The sequence below is a fragment of the Charadrius vociferus genome, unplaced genomic scaffold, assembly GCF_000708025.1.
Source record: "Charadrius vociferus isolate BGI_N301 unplaced genomic scaffold, ASM70802v2 scaffold871, whole genome shotgun sequence".
NCBI lineage: Eukaryota > Metazoa > Chordata > Aves > Charadriiformes > Charadriidae > Charadrius > Charadrius vociferus.
In genome coordinates this window covers 658,830-682,682 of record NW_009646866.1, presented here as the reverse complement: position 1 = coordinate 682,682, position 23,853 = coordinate 658,830, and the positions used below count along the sequence as shown (strand labels likewise).

The 23,853-nt window shown below is 43.1% G+C and overlaps 1 protein-coding gene across 1 annotated transcript in view; it reads right to left on the bottom strand.

The window, feature by feature from the left end:
• The window catches only part of SLC5A8 (solute carrier family 5 (sodium/monocarboxylate cotransporter), member 8), a 25,857-nt gene extending 2,204 nt beyond the window's left edge, over nucleotides 1–23,653 (bottom strand). Inside the window, exons 1-14 of the mRNA XM_009894414.1 lie at nucleotides 23,321–23,653; nucleotides 21,094–21,159; nucleotides 17,111–17,162; nucleotides 15,477–15,544; nucleotides 14,451–14,605; nucleotides 12,927–13,067; nucleotides 8,834–8,963; nucleotides 7,271–7,359; nucleotides 5,823–5,935; nucleotides 4,435–4,502; nucleotides 4,051–4,137; nucleotides 3,087–3,280; nucleotides 1,769–1,872; nucleotides 6–37 (exon numbers count right to left, since the gene is read on the bottom strand). Of these exons, the coding sequence (XP_009892716.1) occupies nucleotides 6–37; nucleotides 1,769–1,872; nucleotides 3,087–3,280; nucleotides 4,051–4,137; nucleotides 4,435–4,502; nucleotides 5,823–5,935; nucleotides 7,271–7,359; nucleotides 8,834–8,963; nucleotides 12,927–13,067; nucleotides 14,451–14,605; nucleotides 15,477–15,544; nucleotides 17,111–17,162; nucleotides 21,094–21,159; nucleotides 23,321–23,653 (1,632 nt within the window). The remainder of the gene's footprint in view (nucleotides 1–5; nucleotides 38–1,768; nucleotides 1,873–3,086; nucleotides 3,281–4,050; nucleotides 4,138–4,434; nucleotides 4,503–5,822; nucleotides 5,936–7,270; nucleotides 7,360–8,833; nucleotides 8,964–12,926; nucleotides 13,068–14,450; nucleotides 14,606–15,476; nucleotides 15,545–17,110; nucleotides 17,163–21,093; nucleotides 21,160–23,320) is intronic.
• Nucleotides 23,654–23,853: the final 200 nt, after the last annotated feature.

The window sequence follows — 23,853 nt, the reverse complement described above, 5'->3', positions numbered from 1 at the left end:
AGCAGGAATTTACGATCTGTGTTCTGCTTGAGCCCTCCTGCAAAACAGGCAAGTTTCAATCAGGCAGGTTTCCATATGCAAACGGTATGTCAGAGCCCAGCTACGGGCACCAGGCCAGGTGAGCAGGACAGAGTCATGCAGCAAAAGCCATCAAGCTATTGCAGGCCTTAGGGATCATTTCTTTACAATGAAGCATACCCCATACCTCTCAAAAGATAAAATGATCCCTCAAGGTCTATTTGAAATGCCTTAACCATTTCCCAGACTTTCCTAGACCCTCCTCAGATTTCTTATTGTGTAAAAAACCTGAGACAATCATCAGAAAAAGATGAATCCCATACATTGATATCTGGGACTACTCTGCCAGTCCAGGAGCTGCGGTACCAAGTGCTGTGCTGGAGCCTGAGCCCCAGTCCTCAGCTCCCTCTCAGCAAGACTCCTGTCTCTAGAGTCACCAGCAACTTTTATAGTGAGTTATTTAAGGGCAGCCCCCAAGGCAGGGGGATGAGGCTTAATGGGATGTTTTGGGGGCATTTTTAAGGCATGGAAGATGAACTATTCTTGAGGGGAAAATGTGTGTGGGAAAGAAAAGAGATGCAGGTGCTAGGAATTAGCTCTGATTGCCACCTGAGACTTAAATGGGATCTTGCACCACAAAAAGTAGGGTGGTGTTGTTGTGGTTGGGTTAGTTCTTTTGGGTTGTTTTTTGGGCTGAGGATTTCTCATCTGGATTTACTGAGTTGCCTGGCTTTTGTGTTTTGTTTCATGGCCTGTGGGTGACCTGATCCCAACCTGGTAAGGAGCAAAAACCTGTCTACAAGCATCACTATAGCAATGGGAAAAGCTTGTGATGGGAAGAAATGAGGGGAGCAAATCCTCTAGGAACTCATAAGGAAAAGAAAATGGTAGAAATGTAACTTGTGCTTATTAGTTGTAAGGCATGGAGAAGCTAACGGAAGTGAGTTTGCTGGATTTGGAGTTTCATAGTTCTGGAGTCGTCGTAGGTCAGACTAATAGGTCTGAAATCTAACAGCCTCAAAGAGGAGGGCTGTCATAGGAATCTGGCTGGGCATACTGGCGAAGCTGTGAGAGCAGCTGCTTTAGTCCTATTTCTGCCATGCACGAGGTGGATGATGGGTGCACTTTGCATCTCACCTAGATGCAAAAGTGGTGAGGCCATGGGCTGAAACTGAAGTCCTGTGCTTACCTGTGGGGTGCTGCTTTTTGCCCCTTGCACAAATAGTACAGGGAAACTGAGAAAGAAGTTAACATAGCCATGCACAGAGTCTGCAGCTCTTAGGTATGTGCTTGGGGAATGTGGTGAAAAGCATGCACTGTACAGGTGCAGACAATAACCCTTGAGTGCTCTGAACTCACTCAAAACTGCTTTTCTCCTCTAGAAGCTTGGGTGTATCTCCTTGCTTGGAGTTGTTGCCATGTTCAGGGACAAGCCTTAAACCTTCAGCCCCTGCTGGCATCTAATAAAACAGGAAAGACAGATGTCTTAACTTATTAGATTTTTTTGCCCCTCAGGTTAAAACTGCTGAAACTTCTTTCTCCTTAGAAATTTGAAGTAACTTTTGCTGTGCACAGAGACCAAGAGTGGGATGTGGAAGGGCTGAGGGGAGAAAATGACATTTAGGATGGGAACATTTACACAGTGCTTGTAATAGTGTCAGCTGCACTTCCGGTGGCAATGACAACTCTCTGGTCATCTTAGCTTGAAAGAGATCTAAGACGCGTTCAGTCACAGCTCTGGAACTAGTACCTGTTAGGAGGCTGATAATAATTCCCACAACTACTGTGATAAGCGTCCCAAGTGTGCTGAAGTAGAGATAAGACAAGGAATACCAGTTGTCTGCCAGGGCGGGCCTGAAAAAGAGCAGAAAAAGTGTTAATCTCTGCTTTCCTATTCCAGGCAATTTGAAAATGCTGTCTGTTTCCAGATGGCATATAAATGCACAGTTACTTCTGAACCAAGCGACCTGGTAGTCTTGAACTACCTCCATACAATAAAGCGTGCACTGAAAACTTGTTCTAAAATTTGCAGGGCAAGTTCCTTTGTATGGGAGGAGCCTGGTCAGTACAGTGAGGCAATGCATGGGACAGAGCAGGTGAAACAGGACAGTCCTGTCTCTGCTAGGAATGCAGAGCTGAGGACTCCAGCTATCCAGATGAAGGGATAACTTCTTTAGAAGGGGGTACATTATTTAACGGAGGGGACACACCAAAAAAAAAAAAAAAAGTAGAAAATCAGCCATGTGCAGCTCTAGATGGCCAGAAACAATAAGGCAACTGTCACACCTCAGGTTACACCTTATTTTGACGAGGTGCTCCGTTGCAACAGTTGCTTCCCCACAGCCATGAGCAATGCTAGAGGCCTTGTGTGAGAGGTACAGTATATGAAACTGGATGTTGGGCACCCGTGTATGTACCAAGGTATCTTGATTGCACAGTGCTCTAAGGTGTAAGGATTGGGAATTCCTAGAAATGTATTTGTTCAGCTTCTTTCTGTTCCTGCTGTTCCCTATATTGTCATTCATAACTGTTACACTTAATTGTGATTGTCCAAAGTGAGACATATGGTAATTGCAAAGAGGAGAAAATCCCTTATATTTTGCCTGTTATATGGATATTAGTGTCTTCTGAATTTCCTGAATAGAACTATTTCTGCACAGACAAGCCATCGTAGGTGGAACTGTTAAACTGGCAAATTGCCCTTTAACTGCCTACTACTTTAATTCATGTGACAGACTGTGGAAGTTAATCCAATAACTGTAAACGTTGTGCTTTCATTGACACTGTGGTTCCCGGTAAGGCATGTCCAAGCCTTTAAGCTCAAATATTGAACTGAAGCTTTACAGATCAATAGGAAAATTCACTTTGACTTCTGTTCTGGGATAACTCAGACAAACTTCACTCTGACAGGAAAAAAAAAAAAAAATCAGGGAAAACTTCTTCATCTTAAACAGCCTGGTAGGTCAATCAGGGAGGGATAGTTATAGTAATCCAAATGCTAGGCAGATGTTTGTGTTGCTTTAAAATAAATACATGCTTTGTTGGTTGCACATGACGAACTAGTATACCTCTCTGCAGTTGGTGTGCTGAAGACTGTTGTTAAGGGATTTTCTGTTGTCGTCCAGTTTACTGAGGATATATTACAGCCTGCAGTTGACAGAGGTAGTGGCTTGGTCCTCTCTGGAAGTGGAGGATAAATCTGAGATCCGATTCCAACCCAAAGCGAAACAACAAAGCCACTGATAAGACCCCCAAATGCACCCTGCAAAACAGAAAATTAAACTTGGATTTACATGAAAGGTTAAAGGGTATTTGAAAAAAACAACACCTAGATGAGTAAGAAACAGTCAAGATAATCTAAAATGTACGCTGCATAGCAAAAATGAAATATACAGCTGGGGAGAGCTGGAGAGTTTAGTTCACTCCCCTTTTGGGAAATACAGTGTTTACTCACAGCTCCTGAGCATACCTCTTTTAATTTTGCCACTATGCCTTTACAATGAAAGGATAGCCTTGGGCTGCATGGTATATGGGAAAACACTGCTTTATTTGAGATTCTTCTTGAACAAATCCAGAAGCAAATTTTCCTTTTTCTCATGTGATCTGTTTTTGCAAGTCTCTTTTACTTCAGGGTGGGTTTTTCTTTTTGGCTGACAGATAGTGATTTTTTTTTTTTTCTAGTATATACATTAAAATTGCAACTGCAAAGAGGTGAAGGTTAGTGAACCTCACTAAATAGCAACCCTATCAGACTAACCCATGGGCCATATTCCCAAAGTTTGTGCTGTCTGCCCCACCCCACCCCCATTCATGTAAATCCTGTCTTAGGATAGAAATACAAGTTCCTATACGGCCCTGTTCATCGCTTCCTTGGGACAAGGAGGAAAGGGAGCAAGGGGAAATGTCCTTATGGAAAGTATCAAAGACCTCTCCCTTGCTGCCCAGCATAAAATTACTGAGAGGAGAGGGGGAAGGAGATCCTCAAAATTATCAACGAATTTTGGAGGAACGGGGCTTTAAATTTATACTTACAATTCCATTTGCAAAGGAGCAGAGGATCCCCAAGGCAAACAGTCCTAAAAGGGGGCCACCAACCATGCCAAAAATGCTGAGCGCTGCCTGAGGAAGGAAGAGAGTCTGCTATCAGGTGCTGTGCAAGAAAGTTAAAGCCTCCAACAGGGCAAGAAAGATGTTGAGAAGGAAATTATGAGGGTTTTTTAACTGGTGCATACTTAGCTGGCAGGACTTGGTATAGTTAAACGGGTGCTTAAAGCAGAGGCCGAGCCATGGGCTATTTGAGGCCAGTACCCAACAAAGACTAAAAACTAATCTCATAATGGTATCCAGCAATTATTTTCTTATATAATTCATTCTGGGTCATTCAACAGGGGCATGAAAAAGCTGTCTGACACCTACCTGCAATAAGGCTCCCATGAGAGATGCCAGTGCAGCCATAGCGATGCAGACTCCGCCATAAAACAGACCTGTGTGGGAAAGGCAGAAGGATAGGTAAATCTGCCAAAGTTTGAAAATCACTGATGGAAATGTTTCCGTTTAACCCAGCATGGTCCTGACATCTCCAAAACAAACCTGCTAGCATCTGGGTTTTAACTAGGAGAGTCTGAATTGGCTAAAAGGTCAGGTTTCTGTTTACATTAAGAGGAGATCGTGCAAACTTGACAAAATCCTCTTCCTGTGTATTACTAAAGATTAGTTAATAAATGGCAGACATATGGATTAACCATAGTGGCAACACCACATGTATTGTTCATATTTCTCAGCTAATCTCCTGTGTCATAGTCTTTATTGTGAGGGAATGATTTTTGCTTCTCAGTCCAAAGTCTTTGGAGCAAGAAAGTAAATGCTGGCACATTACTGGGAGTTGGCACTGTGACAAAGAACATCCTGGGTCACCAGGACTTACTGTCTCTTCCCAGGACCCATAACACTGGCTTATTTGTTTTTTCCACCTCCACCCCTGCTGAGTTTCACCGCACAAGCAATAGATTAATCCCACTGTTTAATGCGATATGTCAGGCAACTCATGATAAGTCCAACAACAATTTTGGCATAAACATTGTTTGCAATAATGTTTGAGAAACTGCTCTCAGGTGAAAATATTTAATACTTGTCACCTGCCACCAGTCTGCTTTGTTCACTGGTATGGGCTATGACACCATGTTGGGACTGTGGTTTTTCCAATCTTATTTCAAACACTGTCTTGGGCTACACCTGCAGCTGATCACAGACAGTACAACTAGCGGAGACAGCAATTGCACTTCAGAGATTTAAACCATCTGCTCAGCCTAGCTCTGACTCTCTTTGAGCTACGGCAAACAGAGGAGCAAAACAGATTGAAGGTCTGAGTGTGTATCAGAGAAGACATGAAGTTTCTGCTTCTCTGGAATGTTACTGGGACACAATGCTACTGTTCACATACCACTCGGTTCAAAAGGTTTGTTACAAAATTGTTTTCTATGCTTCTCATTTTTGACAGATGAAAGAATAATAACATGTGTTTCAGTCTGAGACATTTGGCTTTGTAGTACTGTGAACCAATACTCAATACAGATGCAGTGCATCTTTCCCGCTTAAAGATCAAACAAGATGGCTTCTTTGTTTCCTTATGCTCACTTGAAATAGCTTGTCCCCCATTCTGTGTCAAACCTACGCAGCTGATCTCATCTCCCCCAAGTATTGCCCTAATGTAGTCCTGGCTCCTGACTTACAATGCTATAAGCGAGATCTGAATCAAGCCCTCACTTTGTAAAGCAAAAGTGGAAAAGTTATTTTTCCAGACATACTCATCCCCATGGAAATCCATGACAACTTCTTTTCAGAGAGGGATTTGAAGTACGGCTTAATGAGGTCTTCGACAGTCACGGCAGCCAGAGCATTGATGCTGGAGGACACTGTACTACAGAAGGCAAGATTTATATGATTTTTTTATCTTAGAAGCTGAAATCATAGATAACAGATGGGTTACTGGCAGAGAGAAACTGCCACTGTCTAGAACAGTGTCAGAAAACTAATGTAACGGCTGTATTGGTTGAAATAACTTTTTATTCCAAGTGATGCAGTTAAGAGCTTACAAAAATTGTTTAAAATAATTGCTCTTGGTGAAGACGAGGCAAATCCTCATAAAAAGATGGGCCTGGAGAAGTCAAAGAAAATACCCATTACATGTGGCTAAGCTGTAAACACTACTTGTATATGTAATACCTTCACAAATGATCTACACAGTATATATCTGGGTAGGTAAAATTCCTACATGCAGGTCACTGACTACCTTGAACGCGCTCTCAGAGTAGGATTCAGATAATCTAATTATAGTCATCTAAAAATTAGGCATCTAGTCCAAACTGAGCTATTCCAGGCTCCCTATGGGGTCAGAGAAACCAGCGTTCCTAAGGCACAAAGCCAGTCAGGTGATCTTGTGTCTATGTGTACCTTGCTCTCACAAGCCACCAACCGTTCCTCATCATGTGAAAAACAAATATCCTGGCTGTTCCCTCTATTTATGTAGCTACAAGTACTCAGAACAAAAAAAAAAAAAAAAAAAATTATTCTGATATCACATTCTTAAGTTTCCTTATTTTTATCTGCTTACTATTGTTCAGAGCCTTCCCTGAGAGAGGTGATGTTTCCTAAAAGATGCTCCTTGGGAAAGCTGAACAGAACACTCCCCACTATGGGATAGAAGCAGATTGATTTGTCTCCTTCAGTAAAAATATATAGTGATTCTTGTTTTCATGGGGTTCGTTCAAGACAGTTGGAAGTCCAGGAACTCTTTTGTAAGCAAGACTAAAGGTCAGGGATGAAGACAGGGAGATGGCTTTAAAGTTATGAAGGTTAGAAACTGGGAAATTAAAGATGAGCAGTTGGAAATTCCCCCAAACTGTAGCTATTTTGTGTAACCACCCACTTACAGGACTTAAGAATTCCTAAAGCAGAGAGGCTTAAAAAGCACAGAGAGGAGGATTTGTTAGTGCCATCCATCATGTGTGGCTAGTTGTTTCCTCACGTTGCTAGCAGAGGACTCCAAACAGCTTTGAGTCCTAGGACCTCAGAGCACCACTGATGGAAATATGGATTTTTAAGCTGTATCATCAAAAATCTTACAGGGTTTATTTTAAAGAACAAAAATTAGCTAGACAAAGAAATGAAATGCAAAAGTTTTAGTATAAATGCAACTTTAGCTCTAATGAAAAAGAAGAAAAAAAAGACACTAGGTTCCAAAGTATTAGATTACCTTAATGTCCCACTGTAGGCACTAGCCACGAAAAGCCCTGGCACTCCTGGAAAATCGTGGAGAATATCCAGCACTAGGTATGGCATTAGCTGAAAAATTCAGAGAGTAAGAACTATTACTATCTTGGTCTAACTTTTGTTTTTCTCACTGTATTATTTTTGTTATAGACTTCTCACTGGCATTCTGCCCAGCTGTTCTAATTTTGAATGTCCCACCTTGCGCTATTTATTGGTTTTCTACAGAGAAAACCAATCCAAAAACATCCACTTGAGATACAGCAAAGTCTGTTTAGACCACTTAGCAGAGGTGAGCATATAGCCGTGCTGTTGGGCTTCCTTTCCAGTGACGAGGGTATAGAAAACTAGCACTGGGCAGCACGTAGTCTGTACTGTACATCACTCTGTTGGGCTTGGATGCCACAGTAGATGCTTATGTTTGCTGTTGACTCCACAAAAAGGTTTTTAGATACAGTCCAATAACCTCAGGGTACCTGAGAACAATTTACTTATTGTTTTTTAAGGAATTTTAAGATTTTCTTCCTGTGAAGCATCTTTTTCACAGACAAGATGGTCTTTTTAGTATCTTGCTTTCAGTTTCCACCAAAATAATCTGAATGACAGGAACAACTTAATTTCCTTCGGGTTTCCACATTTCATTTTATTCTACCCTTAAAGACCAGGTGGTCCTGCCTCAGGTACTCTGTTGTCTGTGTGCTTCTCCTGGCTTTCCAGCTATTGTCCTTGGGGCATTATCCGGAGCCTATGATTACCCCAGGCATAAACATACAAGAAAAAGACTTGTATGGTTTTCTTGGGGCCCTGACTCTGGTCAGTCTATGGGCTCCCAGAACTCTTGTTCCTCAGGTAAATCTGCTGCTCAGGGCCTACTTAGGGAGAAGCTGCCGTCAGCTACAAGGTGGTTTCTCCGCAGCACGGTTTGACTGCCCAGCTCTCCCCCGAAGGAGGGAAGGATGCACCATCACCAGCAAAGCGCTGCCTGCTGGTAGCCTTCTTCCAGGTGTATGCTTTGGGCACCACCGTGTTTTGAATCCAAAAAGGCTTTCGCCTCCCTTGGCACAGAGCAGTTTAGGTCAGGTGATGCAAAGCAGCTCGGTAGGGCCTGCAGTCACCCACGCGGGCACCACTCTTTCAGCTGTCCCTGGTGGCAACCACTTCTCCTCGCTTCTCTCTGAAGTGCTGTTTCACGCAATGCTGGGCCCATTTTGGGTCAAAAACCCAAATACCCACAGATGTGGATGGACTGAGCGCTCTCCGCATCGCTTCTCTCCCTGCCGTGCTCCTCAGCTACAGCTCCGGGACAGCTGGGAGACGCTGGGACTGAACAGTGCTGAGGATGGGTCTGCTGCTTTCTCCAGGGCATTCCTTCCCACCATGGTTTCAGCTTAATCCATCAGCGTTACAGACTCACCTGATACGGGACTCGGACATGTCATTGTTCCCAATTCCCTGGCTCGTGAACCCCTACGCACCCCCCAGTCTGGTTATTATGGCTGCGGAGGAAGGATGCCCCCTCACCACCTTCCCCTGAAACGTGGGGCCCTACCTGGTCGAATGCTGACACCTGCTTTGCCATCCACGGGTCACAGTCCTTGTAGATGGAGTAGAGGGACAGACCGCACAGGGTCGCGCAGGCCAGTATCACCCAGAGCCCCAACAAGTTGATGTAGAGGGACCTGCACCAACACACAAGGAAACACCATGTCAGAGCTCGACATCCCACAAGACACCACCAGGGCCAGGGAAGCAAGCTCCCGCACCACCAGTGAGGAGACCTCCTTGGTCGGTGGCAGCCCGCCAGAAAGGGAGTCACAATACAGCTCCCAGCATTTCACCTGCTGTGAGATCATGTTTTTAAGTATACGAATGACACTTCTGGTTGAGGTGGTATGGTCTGAGTGCCCGTCCCCAGACAAAAGCTGCTCGGGAGATGATGGGGGCGATATGGCAATCCCCACCTTTCATCGTGTGCATGAGTTTTACATTGCAGGCAGCTGGCAAGAAGATGCTCTTCACCCCTCACCACATCCCTTGGTAAAGACAAACCCCAGACGGATTTGTAAGGCGGGGTGCCCCAGATCAAAGCGTGGGGTACATTTTAGTCAGCACCAGCACTTCTGTGCCGCTACAGTGCCACGCTTACACAACGCTGGAGTTGCCCTTGTAAAGCAACAAATCCCCCATTTCTTCCTGGGACAGTCTCCTTGAGAGGCAGTAATGAGGCACTGGGACCTGGTCTGGAGCCACCTACAGGTGCCACTTCCAGAGAGCAGGAGGTTGCCACCAACCCCAGAGCTTCCCTGTCAGTAACTAAACAACTTGGAGCCTGGTATGGTCCAGTGACCCTATCACCTCTCCGTGTCCTGACGGGAGCTTCAGCTATCACTGAGAGCCAAGATGCATTTTCATCAGGCACTAATGCTACTTTTGCCACACACAACAGGCAGCCTCTATTAGTAGTGAAAAACAAATTGTTCTCCTTGCCCAGTGGGGGCTTTTCCCTTCCATCTAACTATCTGATCTTCTCAAATGTTTCTCAGCTCTTGATGACTCCTGGGTCACAAAGTTCTTCTCACCTAGGGTGGTCAGTTCAAACAAACACACCCACCGGCAGCTTGCCCTTGAAAAACAGCGTTCCTTTCCAGCAGTTGCCTCCTGGTTATCTGTGTACCATCCGCGGATAGGGATTTAACTGCTTGACAGATCACATACCCTGGACTTGTGCCAACTGCTAAGACCTCCTTTGGGAGGACCTTCAGTTCCTGTGCAAATATATCCATGCTTGCAATGCTTTAGGAGGCCTTACGGTGCTTTCAGTTCCCATGAAGGTAAGGGGCACCAGCCTTTGGATTGCTCTAGAAGACCATCAGGATGAATGAAGAAGTAAACCTAACTTTATAGGTCTTGTTAGGCATTGAAATGGACATTTTCAGAAAGGCATAACATAGATTAACTAGGTTGAACTATCAGTTTTATACTATAGAGAAATTATTGGCAAGCACAATGTAAACTCTTAAAAATATCTATATAAATAAAAGCTGGTTTACACATAGTAGGGGAAACTCTGCATTTATGCTTTGTCTTTGTAATTAGGGATGGTCTAAACACAGAACCAGCAGCACTTTAAATTTCTCTCTAGACTAATTTAGTAAAAATGAAGTAGTCATCTTATTATAGTTGCTTACATATTGGTTGGATGTCTTGCATCCATTTAGCTGAAGCTGTTCCTGCACTGGCATAATCTACCTTGATATAAGCTGATTTAGCACAAAATTTAACCAAAGAGTTAAATCAGTCCAGATCTTTTCAACAGATGTAATAGCAGTATTAACCTATAGCGCGTAATAAAGATTAGAAAGTCGAGAGAAACACACTGAAGCAAAATAAATTGTTTGTCTGAATCCAGAAATTCTTGTTTTTAAACTGCGTCAGTGTTTGACAGTGAAAAGAAAACTGTTTTTTTTAATTCTGATTTACATCCCAGCTCACGGTACACCCTATGACTAAGCAGTGGAGTATAATAATTGTAGCACTATTGGAGAGAAGTGTTCCCATTAATTCTGGCTGAGTAACACTGGGCGGAGTTTGGGTGAATTAAGCACTGTGACTGCACAAGGCTTATTTTCTGTTGTTTGTTTCAGGCTGGCTCTAAGATTTCAGCACTGAAACAGGCCAGATGATGACCTTGAAAGGAAAGTAGAGAAAAATGTGTTAGTAGCCCATATTTTCCTGAAAATGTAGCTCTTCTGCTCTGTGTCTGTTATCGTACATATATGAGCATTATGTTCAATTTGCCTAGTTATTGTTTGAGGGTGATAGCATGTGCTCCTACCTACTGGTGTGTTTCTTGAACGGAGTGAAATCCTTTCCCAAAGCCTGAGAAAATTCCGACACTTGTGCCACAGTTAAAGGCCTTCCCAAAAACTGCAAGTTGGGATCTGTGAGAGAATTATTTTCTCAGCTCTGATTTATTATTGTGCTGTCTCTTATAAAGCCTTACAGAAAATGTCACAAGGGTACAAAACCCTATTACTTTGACCTGATGACGTTTTACACTTCTATGTACAGGTTAAAAGGCAATAAGAGGTGCAGGCCACCAATGTGACTTGCCAGATGTGTTTAATTACATTCCCTGATGAACTAGGTAGATGGCAGTGTTTGTAGTTGTGACAAGCCGCAATCATTATACAAAGTGATTTCTCCATGCAGGAGAAATTCCCTGCACAACCGAGGCACAAGCAAGATGCCACGGAGTCTAGCCACCCACGCCAGCAGGAGAGGCATTCACTGATTAAGGCTGTGCCACCACTAATACGGTATGACCTACAAATCCTATCCAAACCCCTCCAGAACCAGATAGCTTCCAGCCCTGGTCAAAGCTGCTGCAACAGCTGAGAAAATCTGCCCAGAAGCTGCCACGGTGCCAGATTTCCCCTGGCCACGCTCTACTTCTGGGATGCCCTGGAGGTGTCCCTCCTTACAAAGAGGGTAGGGAAGGTGCGAGCGCAGGTGGAGCAGGTGGTCAGGAAGAACAGTCTCACTGGCACACAAATCTGGCACAATGTATGTGGCTGTTTTCCTATACACAATCATGCCAGGCAGCGTTACGGATGTGGGATGCACCTCCTGCCTCTGCAGTGCCAAGAACCTGGCACCCAGCCACATGCCAGTGACTGCGGAGAAGCCACGTGGTGCATTGGAGATGTGGCACTGTATGCTGGAGATGTGGCTGATGACGAGCATCAGCTCGTTCCTGTCTGCAGTGTCAATGGCTAAAAAGTGGATTCTTGCCATAATCAAAATATTTCAGTTATAAACTGTGCATGATTTTGTGGGTATTTTGCTGACTTTATGAAGTGAAAGCCTTCATAAAACTTCTCCTCTGTATTCTGTATTATAGAATTTATAGGCACTATAGTTATGATGTGCATTTATATATTTCTCCTATAAATGGACTTTATGAGCTTGCTAATAATTCTTAAATCCTGAGTTGTGAACTACTGGAATGATACTAAAGGTAAGATAATAGAGGTAGAAAGTATACTCCATTCTAGAGTAAAGGCTGATCAGAAATGTTTAAATTCAAGGAAAACAGAACACTCTGCCAGTTTCCACAGTGAATTCCTAAAAAAAAATGCATTATTTGAAAAAAATCATGATTGAAAGTAAAATATATTATTCCTCAGCAATGTTATCACTGAATAAAGCATAAAACATTTCTACATTTTCTCACATCTATACTAATTGGTATGGAAAAATCTTTTAGTCTTTACTTATGCAAAATTGCCACACAATGACTTAGGTTTAGTAGAGTAGCAACTCAAGATGCTGTCCTGATATGGCTTCAGCACAAGTACTCTATTATTTGGTGTTTAGGTTGCATATAAACTTCATGCAGCTATTTTTATGCAATAATACTGGCACAAAGTTCAATGTTACAGCAATTATATGTAATTCAAATACCAGTATTTATTGGGCCAATTTGTCTTCTACATGGTCCACAAAACAAAAAGCAAAAGTTGTTACCCTTTACAAATGGGTTTTATATTGACAAAAAACATTCCGTTTTGAAAAATCTCCTTTATAAAGAACAGTCACTGCTGAATTCAGACATTAAAAGTTACTGTAGGCAGACTTACATTTTCGCGTGGAACCTGCTTTTGCATGCAATGTATCTCTGTACTTGAGACTGGTTGACCCCATAAATGCCAGTCCATGTGAAGGTCCCACCTATAACAATCGTCCAGAAGGTGTGCCGTTGCAAAGGATTGGGATTGAAGCTACAATGAGAGGGAAAAGAGAAAATAAATTCAGAATACGAAAATCTTGTCTTTATGAGAAGACCTTAATGGCTAGGAGAAAAAATTTCCTCATACTTGTTCTAATACAAATGTTCTTAATTTGGCCAGATTTTGAACGTTCAGATATGTGAAATGTAAAGTCACGGAAAGCAAATTTAAAACTCAGAGCTGAAATCCTGATCTAGCGAAACACACTGATCTGTTCAAAGGTGAACTTTTAACTGATTTATTTGCCTATAAACTACAGTCTTACGTAAAGCTGTGCGATGCCTGTGACTGTTGTGATGAAATGATGCTCCAGTAAAAAGTCTAATATGCCTGCTTATCTAGAGGGACATCAGTCTGACACCAATATAAAGGTGTGTTTGGACACTTAGCCTTTGTGGACGTGGACAGAGCCTCTCTAAAACATTTTGCTGGTTTAGCTCTAAGTGAATAACAGCTTTTGAATGGCCATAAGTATATATTTTTTTTAAATCACACTTTAATATAGCAATAAATTATGCTTATCTTTGTGAACAATGTAATATTATTTCACCCATCACATGCCTTTATTCCTTTTCTTTTCCTATCTGTGAACTCTATGATTGGAGGAAGAAGCAATGCAGTACAACCACTGCAAATCAGCCAAACAGATTGAAAAAATAACTGTTCACAAGAAGAAAAACGTGCCCACAGATGAATTATTTACTGAAGAACGTGGTGAAGAATTTTGCAGAAAACCTGATGAGTATACTGAACTCATGGACAAAAGGTAATACATGTCACACTAAACTTTCACTAATAGCACAGGGTGAAGTTTCTCATCAAAAGTACAATAACTGGGGTTTTTTTATAACTTAAAGAGGTTTTTGATTCAACACTGTAAGAATGGATATTCTTGACCTTGCAAAATTATATTTTTAGGCTGTGATTAGTTATAATAATGGAGGGTAAAGTACTATTAAAACTACTTTAAATTTTCTTTCAGGGAAAAGGAAAAACATTTCGTTTTTTCAGATTAGACAAAAACTATTCTTTTCCCAGTTGTTTTAGTTCAGCAGCTGAAGTGCCACATCAGCTCTTTGCAAATTATAAGTATAAATACAATTGTCCTTTCCTATTCACCATTCACTTTCAATGGAATCCAAAATGCATCCTTAAAACACCTACTTGACAAAGCAAAAAGGTTTTGCTCTTTACAGGCGTTTGCATGGTGTAAAACCTAAAAAATATCCCTCAAACTAGGTAAGCTTGTTTAAAAATGTATAAAAATTGGGTCACAACTCCTCCCCTCCTCCTCCTCCTCCTTCAGTAGCAATTTAATTTCACAGTTAGTCACATTGGCTCTATTCTATTGTAGGAATAAAGAGGCAAACTCACTCCCAGAAGTTTAATCTTCCTCCATAGTAGGAATCGTTTACAATGCGTCCAATTCCCTCCTGAACCACCACAGCTCGTATAATCACAGATGAAAATCCAGCGACCATGATTCCAACCTGGAAAACGTCTGTCCACACCACTGCCTTCAGACCACCCTGTATGAGGAATGGCACATATCAGACACAACAAGGCAGCAGCACTCTTGCTTTGCACCCACATTGAACTAAGAGTATACTATCTGTATTATGCATAATAGATTAATTTAATCTTCTTCTTTAATAGAAGTCATTCTGAACTGGAATGTTCGGGAATTGCATCCTGAAACTTACTCAGGACATCCTGGCCTTTTTTTTTTGAAGTGCGCTAGAATTTACTTTGGCCATACACATAGTGTAATCCAGTATTTCCTTCATCACATAAGCTGATTCAGAACTTTGTATCAAAAATAAATTGGCAAACAGTGCTCATTTTACATCATATACAGTGCCACTAACTCCAGAAGGCATACTATTCATCTGAATAAAAATAAATATGATTTAACCCAACATTTACAAATAAATTTGTCACTGAGGTTCCATTTAATATTTTCTAAACACTTGGTCAATTAACAGTAATCAAAAGACCAATCTGTTCATGTGGCACTTGCTATTTTCAGTGGCTCTATTCAGTAAAGCTCAGGACTGCTATAGCTGCAGCAAGCAGGCGCTTGACAAATTACACAGCTAAACCCTACTAGATTAGAAGAAAAAAAGACAGGATTTTTAGGAACGGAAATCTATCTTTTTGCTGTTCTTTCAGTAACAACAGAAGTTTGAACATATCAAAACAGAAAAGGTTTGAGTCGCATCATAGCTACATTTGCATCCAGAGAAGTCCCTGGGTGAATATGACCCTGCAGCTACAGCTACGTTGTGAAATGTACTCCCAAGGGGTAAGCCAGTTAGTAGGCTACTTTCCAATAAATTCCATATTGGATGTGAATAGTGAAAGGAACAGTGATTTTTCGCAGTCGGAGGGCCCACGTACCAGCGTGCAGTAGAAAGTGCAGACCACGCCAGTCGCCACCACTGCACTCCACAAGTCGAAGCCAGTGACTGAAAAAGAGGGAAATGCCACCAGTGTGAATGAGGCATTGGGGACAAAAAAAAAAATAAGTCAAATTTTTCACCCCTAATCTGGTTGTTGAAAAAAACTAGAAATAAGTTAAATGCAAAAGTAGGAGGTAATAAAAAATGGCAATGAAAAGATTTGCGTCTAAACCAGGGGATTCACCCTAACCAGTTCCAAAACTGAAAGTTGTTACAGATATTGAAAACTGCTAAAAAGTTAGATATATTTCAGGATCTAAGAAGCTATTTGTCTTTAATGTGAATGCTGCCAATCAACACATCCAATATGTTTGTAGGCCCCAACTCAGGAAGGTTTGGAAATACGTGTCCTTCCTTGAAGCCCAGGTAGTCCCGCAGAGTCCTTACACAAGAATTTAAGCAAGTAAACAGCATGGGAATGCTCTGAGGAGGCAAGGTGGTTCACGTGTTGTCTGGAGGAAATGTGTCAGACTAAAAGCCTTTCTTTTATTCTTCTTTCTTTTAGAGAAACGTCATAGTATGCCTACACCAGACGACACTGTGCTGTGGTTGGCATACAAGCTGTCACTGCCACAGCTTGGCACGCTCACATGCAGCCAGGCAGGGCACTGGGGGCTCCCCGGCAGACAGTTTGGGCTAATTAGAAACACTGCAAGAAAACTAATGAAAATCATTGCTTCTAGTTGGAAGCCAGCTAGGTCATAGCTTGGTTTAGCATGTATTTGCAGGGCAAATATAAACATCAAGGACATAAAACCTGTGGGACTTACACACCGGAGGAAACCAATTCAGACAGTGTTGGGTTTTTTCTTCCTTTTTGTTCAGTGAACAAGCCCCCCAAAAAACCCCAACAAACAGAACAAGCATGATTTTCATTCTAGCCAAAATGATTCATTTTTTTATTTGCATTTTGTTATTGCCTTTTCTTGCCAAGTGGACAAATTAATTGTGTCAGATTAAAAGTTTAATTTGGCTCCACATAAAAGCTTTCTTCCCCTTTCAAAATAAATGAGGCTCATTTTAAAAGCAAAGAGTCATTTTGAAGTAGAAAGTGGAAATATTTAATTTTGTAAATATCATAACAAATATCTTAAGTTCAAGATCTCTTTGCTGTTGATTTGTTTTTCCAGGAGAAACGATAGGCTGAGTTAAACAGCTCCAGGCAGCCCAGAACCATATTTACAGAAATTTGCCTCACTCTCCTCCTGAAGAAGAGCACTTAACCAGGGAAATTAAGTATATGTTTAGTCTCTCCATTGCCTTCAAAATTTACTTAAGTCTTCTTAACTTTTCTGGATGTAGCCATGACCTAAGGATACTGCATGAAAGGTAGAGTGAGAGCAGATTTTTCCCTCAAGCCTCTTCTATAATTTCTTACAGATAGGGATTAAAGGACTAGGATTACAACTGGGAGGCCTTCTGTCAGAGTACCCAGCAGGATCAACAGAAATCTTAGAAGACTTCACAGTCAATCCTTGAGCTTTTAGGTGTGCTTTACCAGAAAAAGCATGCCATTACTATATGCAAAAAAAAAATTTATAACATAGAACAGTTGCAGTATACTTATCTTACCTTGATTTAATGCTAAAGCTGGAGCATAGATGACAATACCAGTGTATAACATCTAGAAGGGGAAAAAAGATATTAAATCAAAATAAATGTAAATTCCTGGAAAATGTGATGATAGCTTTCTGAGATGGTTTCTCTTCAAGCATTTATGCAGTCTATATTTCATAAATTCATAACAGTCAAGAAATAATTCCAGTTGTTAGAAAATGAATGTCTGAGACTAACCAGCACTGCAGTCTCACAGCCTAATGTTCTTAAAACAAACACCACTGACTCTTGAATACCAAATTCCTCTTCAGCTTTTCCTGGCTAGCTAATTATAAAAATTAACTTTTTTTATTGCTTTAAGACTGCAGTCATATGGCAGAAACAAGTGCAAAAGGAAGTTGATGAGGTTTACACACAGTTTGCCAAGGAATCTATTCCAATTTTTTTCTCAGTCTTGGGATCAATATGCCTCTCAGTATGAACAAAAAATACAGCATTAGTTGTCATTATAGGTAGCATGATAAGGGATTACACTCCTGTAAAATGAAGCCATGCATGATTAGCAGCAGATTTGTATTTTCACCCAATACAGGAAAGATATAGACAAATGAAGGAGCTACTCCATCCATTTTTAAGGGCATAATTGGATTCATACACTGATAGCCTCTATAATTTCTTTGTGTATATTTTTTAACCCTGTTTGCCTTTTTACCACCGTCATTACTGCCTTGTACTACTAGGACAAGTTCAACTGTGGCATGGTTCAGGGGAATACAGCTTTCCATGTGCAGACAACTTCTGTGGAGGTCAGTGGTCTTGATCCAAAGGATCTAAATCACTGGTCAGGTCCTGAGCTGACTTGCATCAGATTTCCATGACTGAACTCTTCTGACTCCCTGATTTACAGGGGTGGGACTTGGGCATGGAAAAGCAGCAGAATCAGATGTCATCTGGCATCCAGCAAGCCTTTGCCCTTCCAGCAAGTGTGGAGTTTGTCCCAGGCACAGGTGGTAAACCAGAGCACAATGGCTAACTGGTGGATCACACTCTATGCCTTTTGAGCAGGTCCAATCCAGTCCCTGTTGTGGAGTTCTGCCATATGGCCAGTGGCTATGCTGGGGAGAGAGCCAAGAAGTAACTGGAGTGAGCGGTAATCCAGCTGTGGGAGGAAATTAGTATGGATGGAGGGGCTGCTTCACCCAGCATGACCAGATTGCCCTGGTGCCTTGCTCCACACCTGCTACAAGCATGTGTGAGAAAGGATGGTGGGGTCATTGGGGAAATAGCTATTCCTACCTGTGTACTACTTCCCACCTGTGTGTGCACGTTTGTTTCTCTTGATGACATGAGTCTTCATATATAGCTTGTATGCCAAGAAAGCTGCCAGTCCTGACCAGACCCTGGGGAATGTCTCCTCAGAACCAGCTGTATCAGCCACCTACTGACACTTGTCAAGCCCAGTCAATGTTTGACTTGCTGTCCATACAGTGACTGTCAGCAAGGGCTGCTGACAGAATGGTTTGAGTGGGAAGGGTCCTTTAAAGATCACCTAGTCCAACTCCCCTGCTGTGGGCAGGGACATGTTCCACTCAGGTTGCTCAAAGCCCCGTCCAACCTGACGGTGAAAACTTCCAGGGATGGAGTGTCCACAACTTCTCTGAGCAACCTGGCCCAGTGGCCCACCAGCCTCATTGCAAAAAAAATTCTTCCTTATATCCAACCAAAATCTCTTTCAGTTTAAAACCATTGCCTCTTGTCCTGTCACTACAGGCCTTGGTAAAAAGTCTCTCTCCATCTTTCTCATAAGCCCCCTTTATATATTGAAAGGCTGCAATAAGGTCTCCCCACACCCTTCTTTTCTCCATGTTGAACAATCCGAACTCTCTCAGGCTTTTTTCATAAGAGAAGCGTTCCAGCCCTCTGATTGTTTTCATGGCCCTCCCCTGGACTCCACTCCAACAGGTCCATATCTGTCTTATTCTGGGGACTCCAGAGCTGGAGGCAGTACTCCAGATGGGGTCTCAGAAAAGTGGAGTAGAAGGGGAGAATCACTTCCCTCGACCTGCTGGCCATGCTTCTTTTGATGCAGCCCAGAATATGCTTGGCAAGTGTACATTGCTGGCTTGTATCCAATTTTTCATCCACCAGTATCCCTGAGTCCTTCTCTGCAGGGCTGCTCTCAATCAGTTCATCCCCCAGTCTGTACTGATATTGGGGATTGCCCTGACCCAGGTGCAGGACCCTTCACTTGGCCTTGTTGAACCTTATGAGGTTCATAAGGGCTCAGTCCTCAAGCCTGTAAAAGGACCTCTGGATGGCATCCCTTCCCTCTAGCATATCAACTGCACCACTCAGCTTGGTGTCATCTGCAAACTTGCTGAGGGCAAACTCAGTCCCACTACCCATGTCATTAATGAAGGTATTAAATAGTATTCGTCCCAGTATAGACCCTTGCAGGACACCACTCATTATTGGTTTCCATTAGAACATTTACCTGTTGACTGTAACCCTGGGATACAACCATCCAGCCAATTCCTTATCCATCTAATAGTCCATCAGTCAAACCCATGTCTCTCCAATCCTGCTAATTCAGGGAGTCAGCATGAAAAAGTGGCTTTCTCATAGGCAGCAAACAAGTGCCAGAAGCTTTGAACCATCAGAAATTAAAATTTTGTCACAAGTATGATCACATTTTTGTGTAAATTAAAACAGGACTGATGATACAATCTTTCCACTTCTTCAGTTGTTTTTCAGGTTGTATTACTACATATCCTTTTTTTTCCCTCTTCTTTTAAACACATGCCAATATTCACAGAACAGCTAAAATTACCCCATTAAAATCCTGGGGGATTTCCTTTCCTCTCTATTCTTTTCATTATTCAGGTTCAGTTGTTAGTGCTTGGCACAGAGAGACACCTCTAGTTCTTTAGTTAAGTTCCTTGGGCACATATTTAAGTTGCATAGAACTATTTTTCTGATCTTCGCAAGCAAAGATTACACTTGGCTTTTTCCAACTTACACAACCGTGATGCCTTCATATGTGCTGGTGAAACGGTGTCAGTATTCACAGTGGCTTGCACTCTACTTTTACTGTGGGCTTGTGTATCTACAAATGCCAGCTAAGCAGCACTGTTCAAATAAGTAATCAGCACTGCATCGACCACCATCTTACTGGTGCAAGCGTGATTGCCCTGTAACTCCTGGTGTCTCTTAAAAATACAAAACCAGGAAAAAGCAATCATGTAACTTGAAAAGTTTTCTGGTTGTATATTAATTCAGGCTTTGAATTCCCCAAAAAGTGCACTTCAAAATTGTGAAAAGAACACATTTTTCTTTCTGGTGCATTTGGCACACGCTCACTGTACGTTTAAAAGCTGTGGTCCCATACTGACTCACTGAATGGTCTGGATACAGCAAACTGCATAAAAAACAATTGCAGAGACTGCTTTTGTTTAACATTCCCCAAGGCAGTAATTTGCTACTTCTCAGTTTGCAGACACCCATTTTTTTCCCCCAATGGTGGTACAAACCTTTGCACAGCAAAAACAGCTCCTGACAGCTTTTGTCACCTTTCACAGACCCTTGAGAATTAGTCAGACTCCCAGAATCCATGGACCACAGGAGGAAAGCTGCTGCTGTAGATAATTGGGGCATGTTTACATTTTGAAGCTGGTGTGGTTTTCTCGAGCAGGCAGGCGAATGACTGCCCTTCACGCTGCCACCCTGCAGTGAAGGGTCACTCATCTCTTGGCATGGCGCTAATGCCAAGTGACTGCTCCGGGTGCTCAACAATGCACACAGAGACCGAAGGGGCAGGTAGCCCAACATCCGCTCCCTACCTCATTGGTTTGGAGCAGAAAGAGCTTTGTTTCTCCCACTCCCAGCCACCCACGCGCTGTGGTAACCTCATCAACCATGCAGAGAAAACAGCCAGTTACACTAAGCTGAAGAACCCTTGTGGCTACGAGAAGCACAGAACACCTTTGAGGTTTACTTGCCGTTTGTATAATGAAGAGGATTGTTCCACAGAGGCGCAGGTATTTATTAAATCGAAGCTCTAAATACTGCAAAAGAGAAGAAAAACCAAATGTTTGTATCAAAACTTGGCATTATCGATAGGACTAGAGTGAAGTGACGAGCAACACAGAAAGGGCATAGTGACATTTTTGCAATTTTCATGAACGGCCAAAACTCTTAGAGTCACTTTGCTTGACACCTCTTTCAACTTGATTTGATATTTCCCTGCAGACCTCACTGCTGGGTAATGACACATGAGCAAGTGAAGTAGACATAAGCTAGCCAGTATACGACGGAGTTTGCAGAATGGAAACTGATGCTACCCAGCTACCTCAAGGCACTCACTAGACAAGGAGCTGTGCATTGTGAGTTGGCAACAACCAGCATGTATTACCACAGAATCATTGAATATGCTGAGTTGGAAGGGAACCATGAGGATCATTGACTCCAACTCTTGACTCCACACAGTGCTCCCTAGAAGTTCACAGTGGTGTATCAGCAAACAACAGAACCCGCTTGCATTGCAAAATCAGAGAGACAAAGAAAACATTACAGCTATTTCTAACCCTTAGTCAATTTGGAAACTCTGGCATTATGTGTGTCCATCTGAACTGCTGTAAGAGAAGGCAGAAGGTTTTCTGTGGTCAGCAGCTTCCTCCCATGGTAACCTCACCTTCTGGACTGCCCAAAGCAGCTCACCATCTTCTACTGGTAAGTGGAAATCTAGTCTTTTGCAAAACAGGAACTCTCACTTTTCTGTCTAGCCCGGGACAGCACACCCTCTGAATGAGTTTGTTATTCAGAGGGCAGATTTCTTCCCACCGTGTGTCCTAACAAGCCTCTAGGGTGTATGATTGCACAAAAGGGATTTCCTTTGCCTGCCAGTCGGTTCAATCGACACAGACAAACACTAAAGTATCTCAAAGCGGTCACCCGTGAACTGAGCATTTAAAACGTGATCTGTGAGCATGTCCACACAAGGAAGCAGTGCTGAACCCCTGGACAGAGACAAGAAGTTGTTTAATCTCTGAACTCTGTCCACAAGTAAAAGATACATCTTTTATAGGTGCATTAGTCTGATTTAATGCCAAGGTTATCAGTGAGTTTCCAGTCATAATTCTTTATTTAAAATAGCCCTATTTTAAGTATCATAACTGACAGTCCAAAGATTAATAGTTTAAAATACACTGGAAGCCACCAGAGATTGCTGTTGGTGAATTCTTATCTAAGTCTACCAACAGAGACCTTGTTTTCAGCTTCCAGTGCTGCAACGCCCCTATTCAGTGTAATAAAATGCAGAAGACTGAAGTAGCTAGCCAAGGACTTTCACCTTCACCGATGCCCCTTTCCCAATGTCCTCAGTGAAAAGAGCAAATTGCCTCCAAATCTGCAGCTAGGAACTATCTCCAAGCAGGAAGATAAACAGGTTGCACAGATTTTCTAAATCAGAAGAAAGTCCTGACCAGATGCTTCCTCACCCCAAAACAGTCAGACTTGACCTGTGATGTGTCCCACCACCCCAGATGGCTCTGCGCTGCTAGCTATAGCTTTAATTTACATGCTAAGCTGAAGACCAGCTCAACCATATTTCGGTGGAAGTAAGAAAACTCTCACAGACACAGAGCACTTGCTGACCTCCCTCTAAAAGTATAATGGAGAAGGCATTCACCAGTATGAACAGCCTTGGGTGGAAAAGATGCCTCTGGTGGAAAAGATGCCTCCCCAAAATCTCTAGGAACAGCAAAAACATATGCTCTCACAGAGGGGGGCTTTTGTGGCAGCACCTGAGCTTGGAAACCTATGTGGAGGGAGCATGACTTGAGAACTCTGGTTCCCATGTTAGATGCTCTTGCACTCTGCTCTTGGTATATTAATTATACATCATTAGTCACATGGCACCATCCAAGCTGCACGAGGACTAATCCACTTGCTGAACTGACTATTTGGAGTGAGGAAACAGATCTGGCATGGTGCACAGCTCCAGAGCCAAGAGAGCAGGGTTGAGCACCTCCTCTCTGCATAGGCAGTGTGGGCAGACTTGGGGACAGAGCAGGTTGCAGCCTGCCTTTGGGAGTTTGGAGATACAGGGAAGCACTGAGTGCAGAGGCATTTGAAGGAAGAGGCTGAGGCGATACACATAGAAAGCAGGCAGGAGAAACCCCCCAGCTCCTTGAAGGCTGTGGAAAGGCTCCTTCTACTCCACCTTACCTCGTAGGTGCTGGTAATGCCCAGCTTGTAGAAGACGGGCAGGAAGATCTCAGCACTGCACAGCACCACCAGGCCGTAAGTGATGGCGAAGATGCAGAAGATGGCCCCATAGCGGTAGATCTCGGCAGGGGTGCCCAGCACGGTGACAGCTGACATGAAGCTGGCAGTGAGGGAGAGTGCAACGGGGAGGGCGCTCATGCTGCGGCCCCCCATGAGGAAGTCCTTGGGTGTCTTCTGCCCCCCTCCCGCGAAGGCGTAGTAGATGCCGATGATGGCCGAGACCAGCAGCATGGCCGCAAAGACCACATAGTCCCAGACGGTGAAACCTGCCATGCTACCGGAGGGACTCGCCCTTGGAGCCAAGGATCTGCCCCAAAATCAGAGGGGCAGCTGCTGCCCCCGCAGGGCCGGCGCGGGGGGACAGAGACGGGGACGGGACCCCGCGGGGGTGCCGCAGTACCGTCCGCCCCGCCGGGGCAGGCGCGGTGGGGAGCGGTGTGGTGACCCCCGCCGGGGCAACCGCGGTGCGGTGC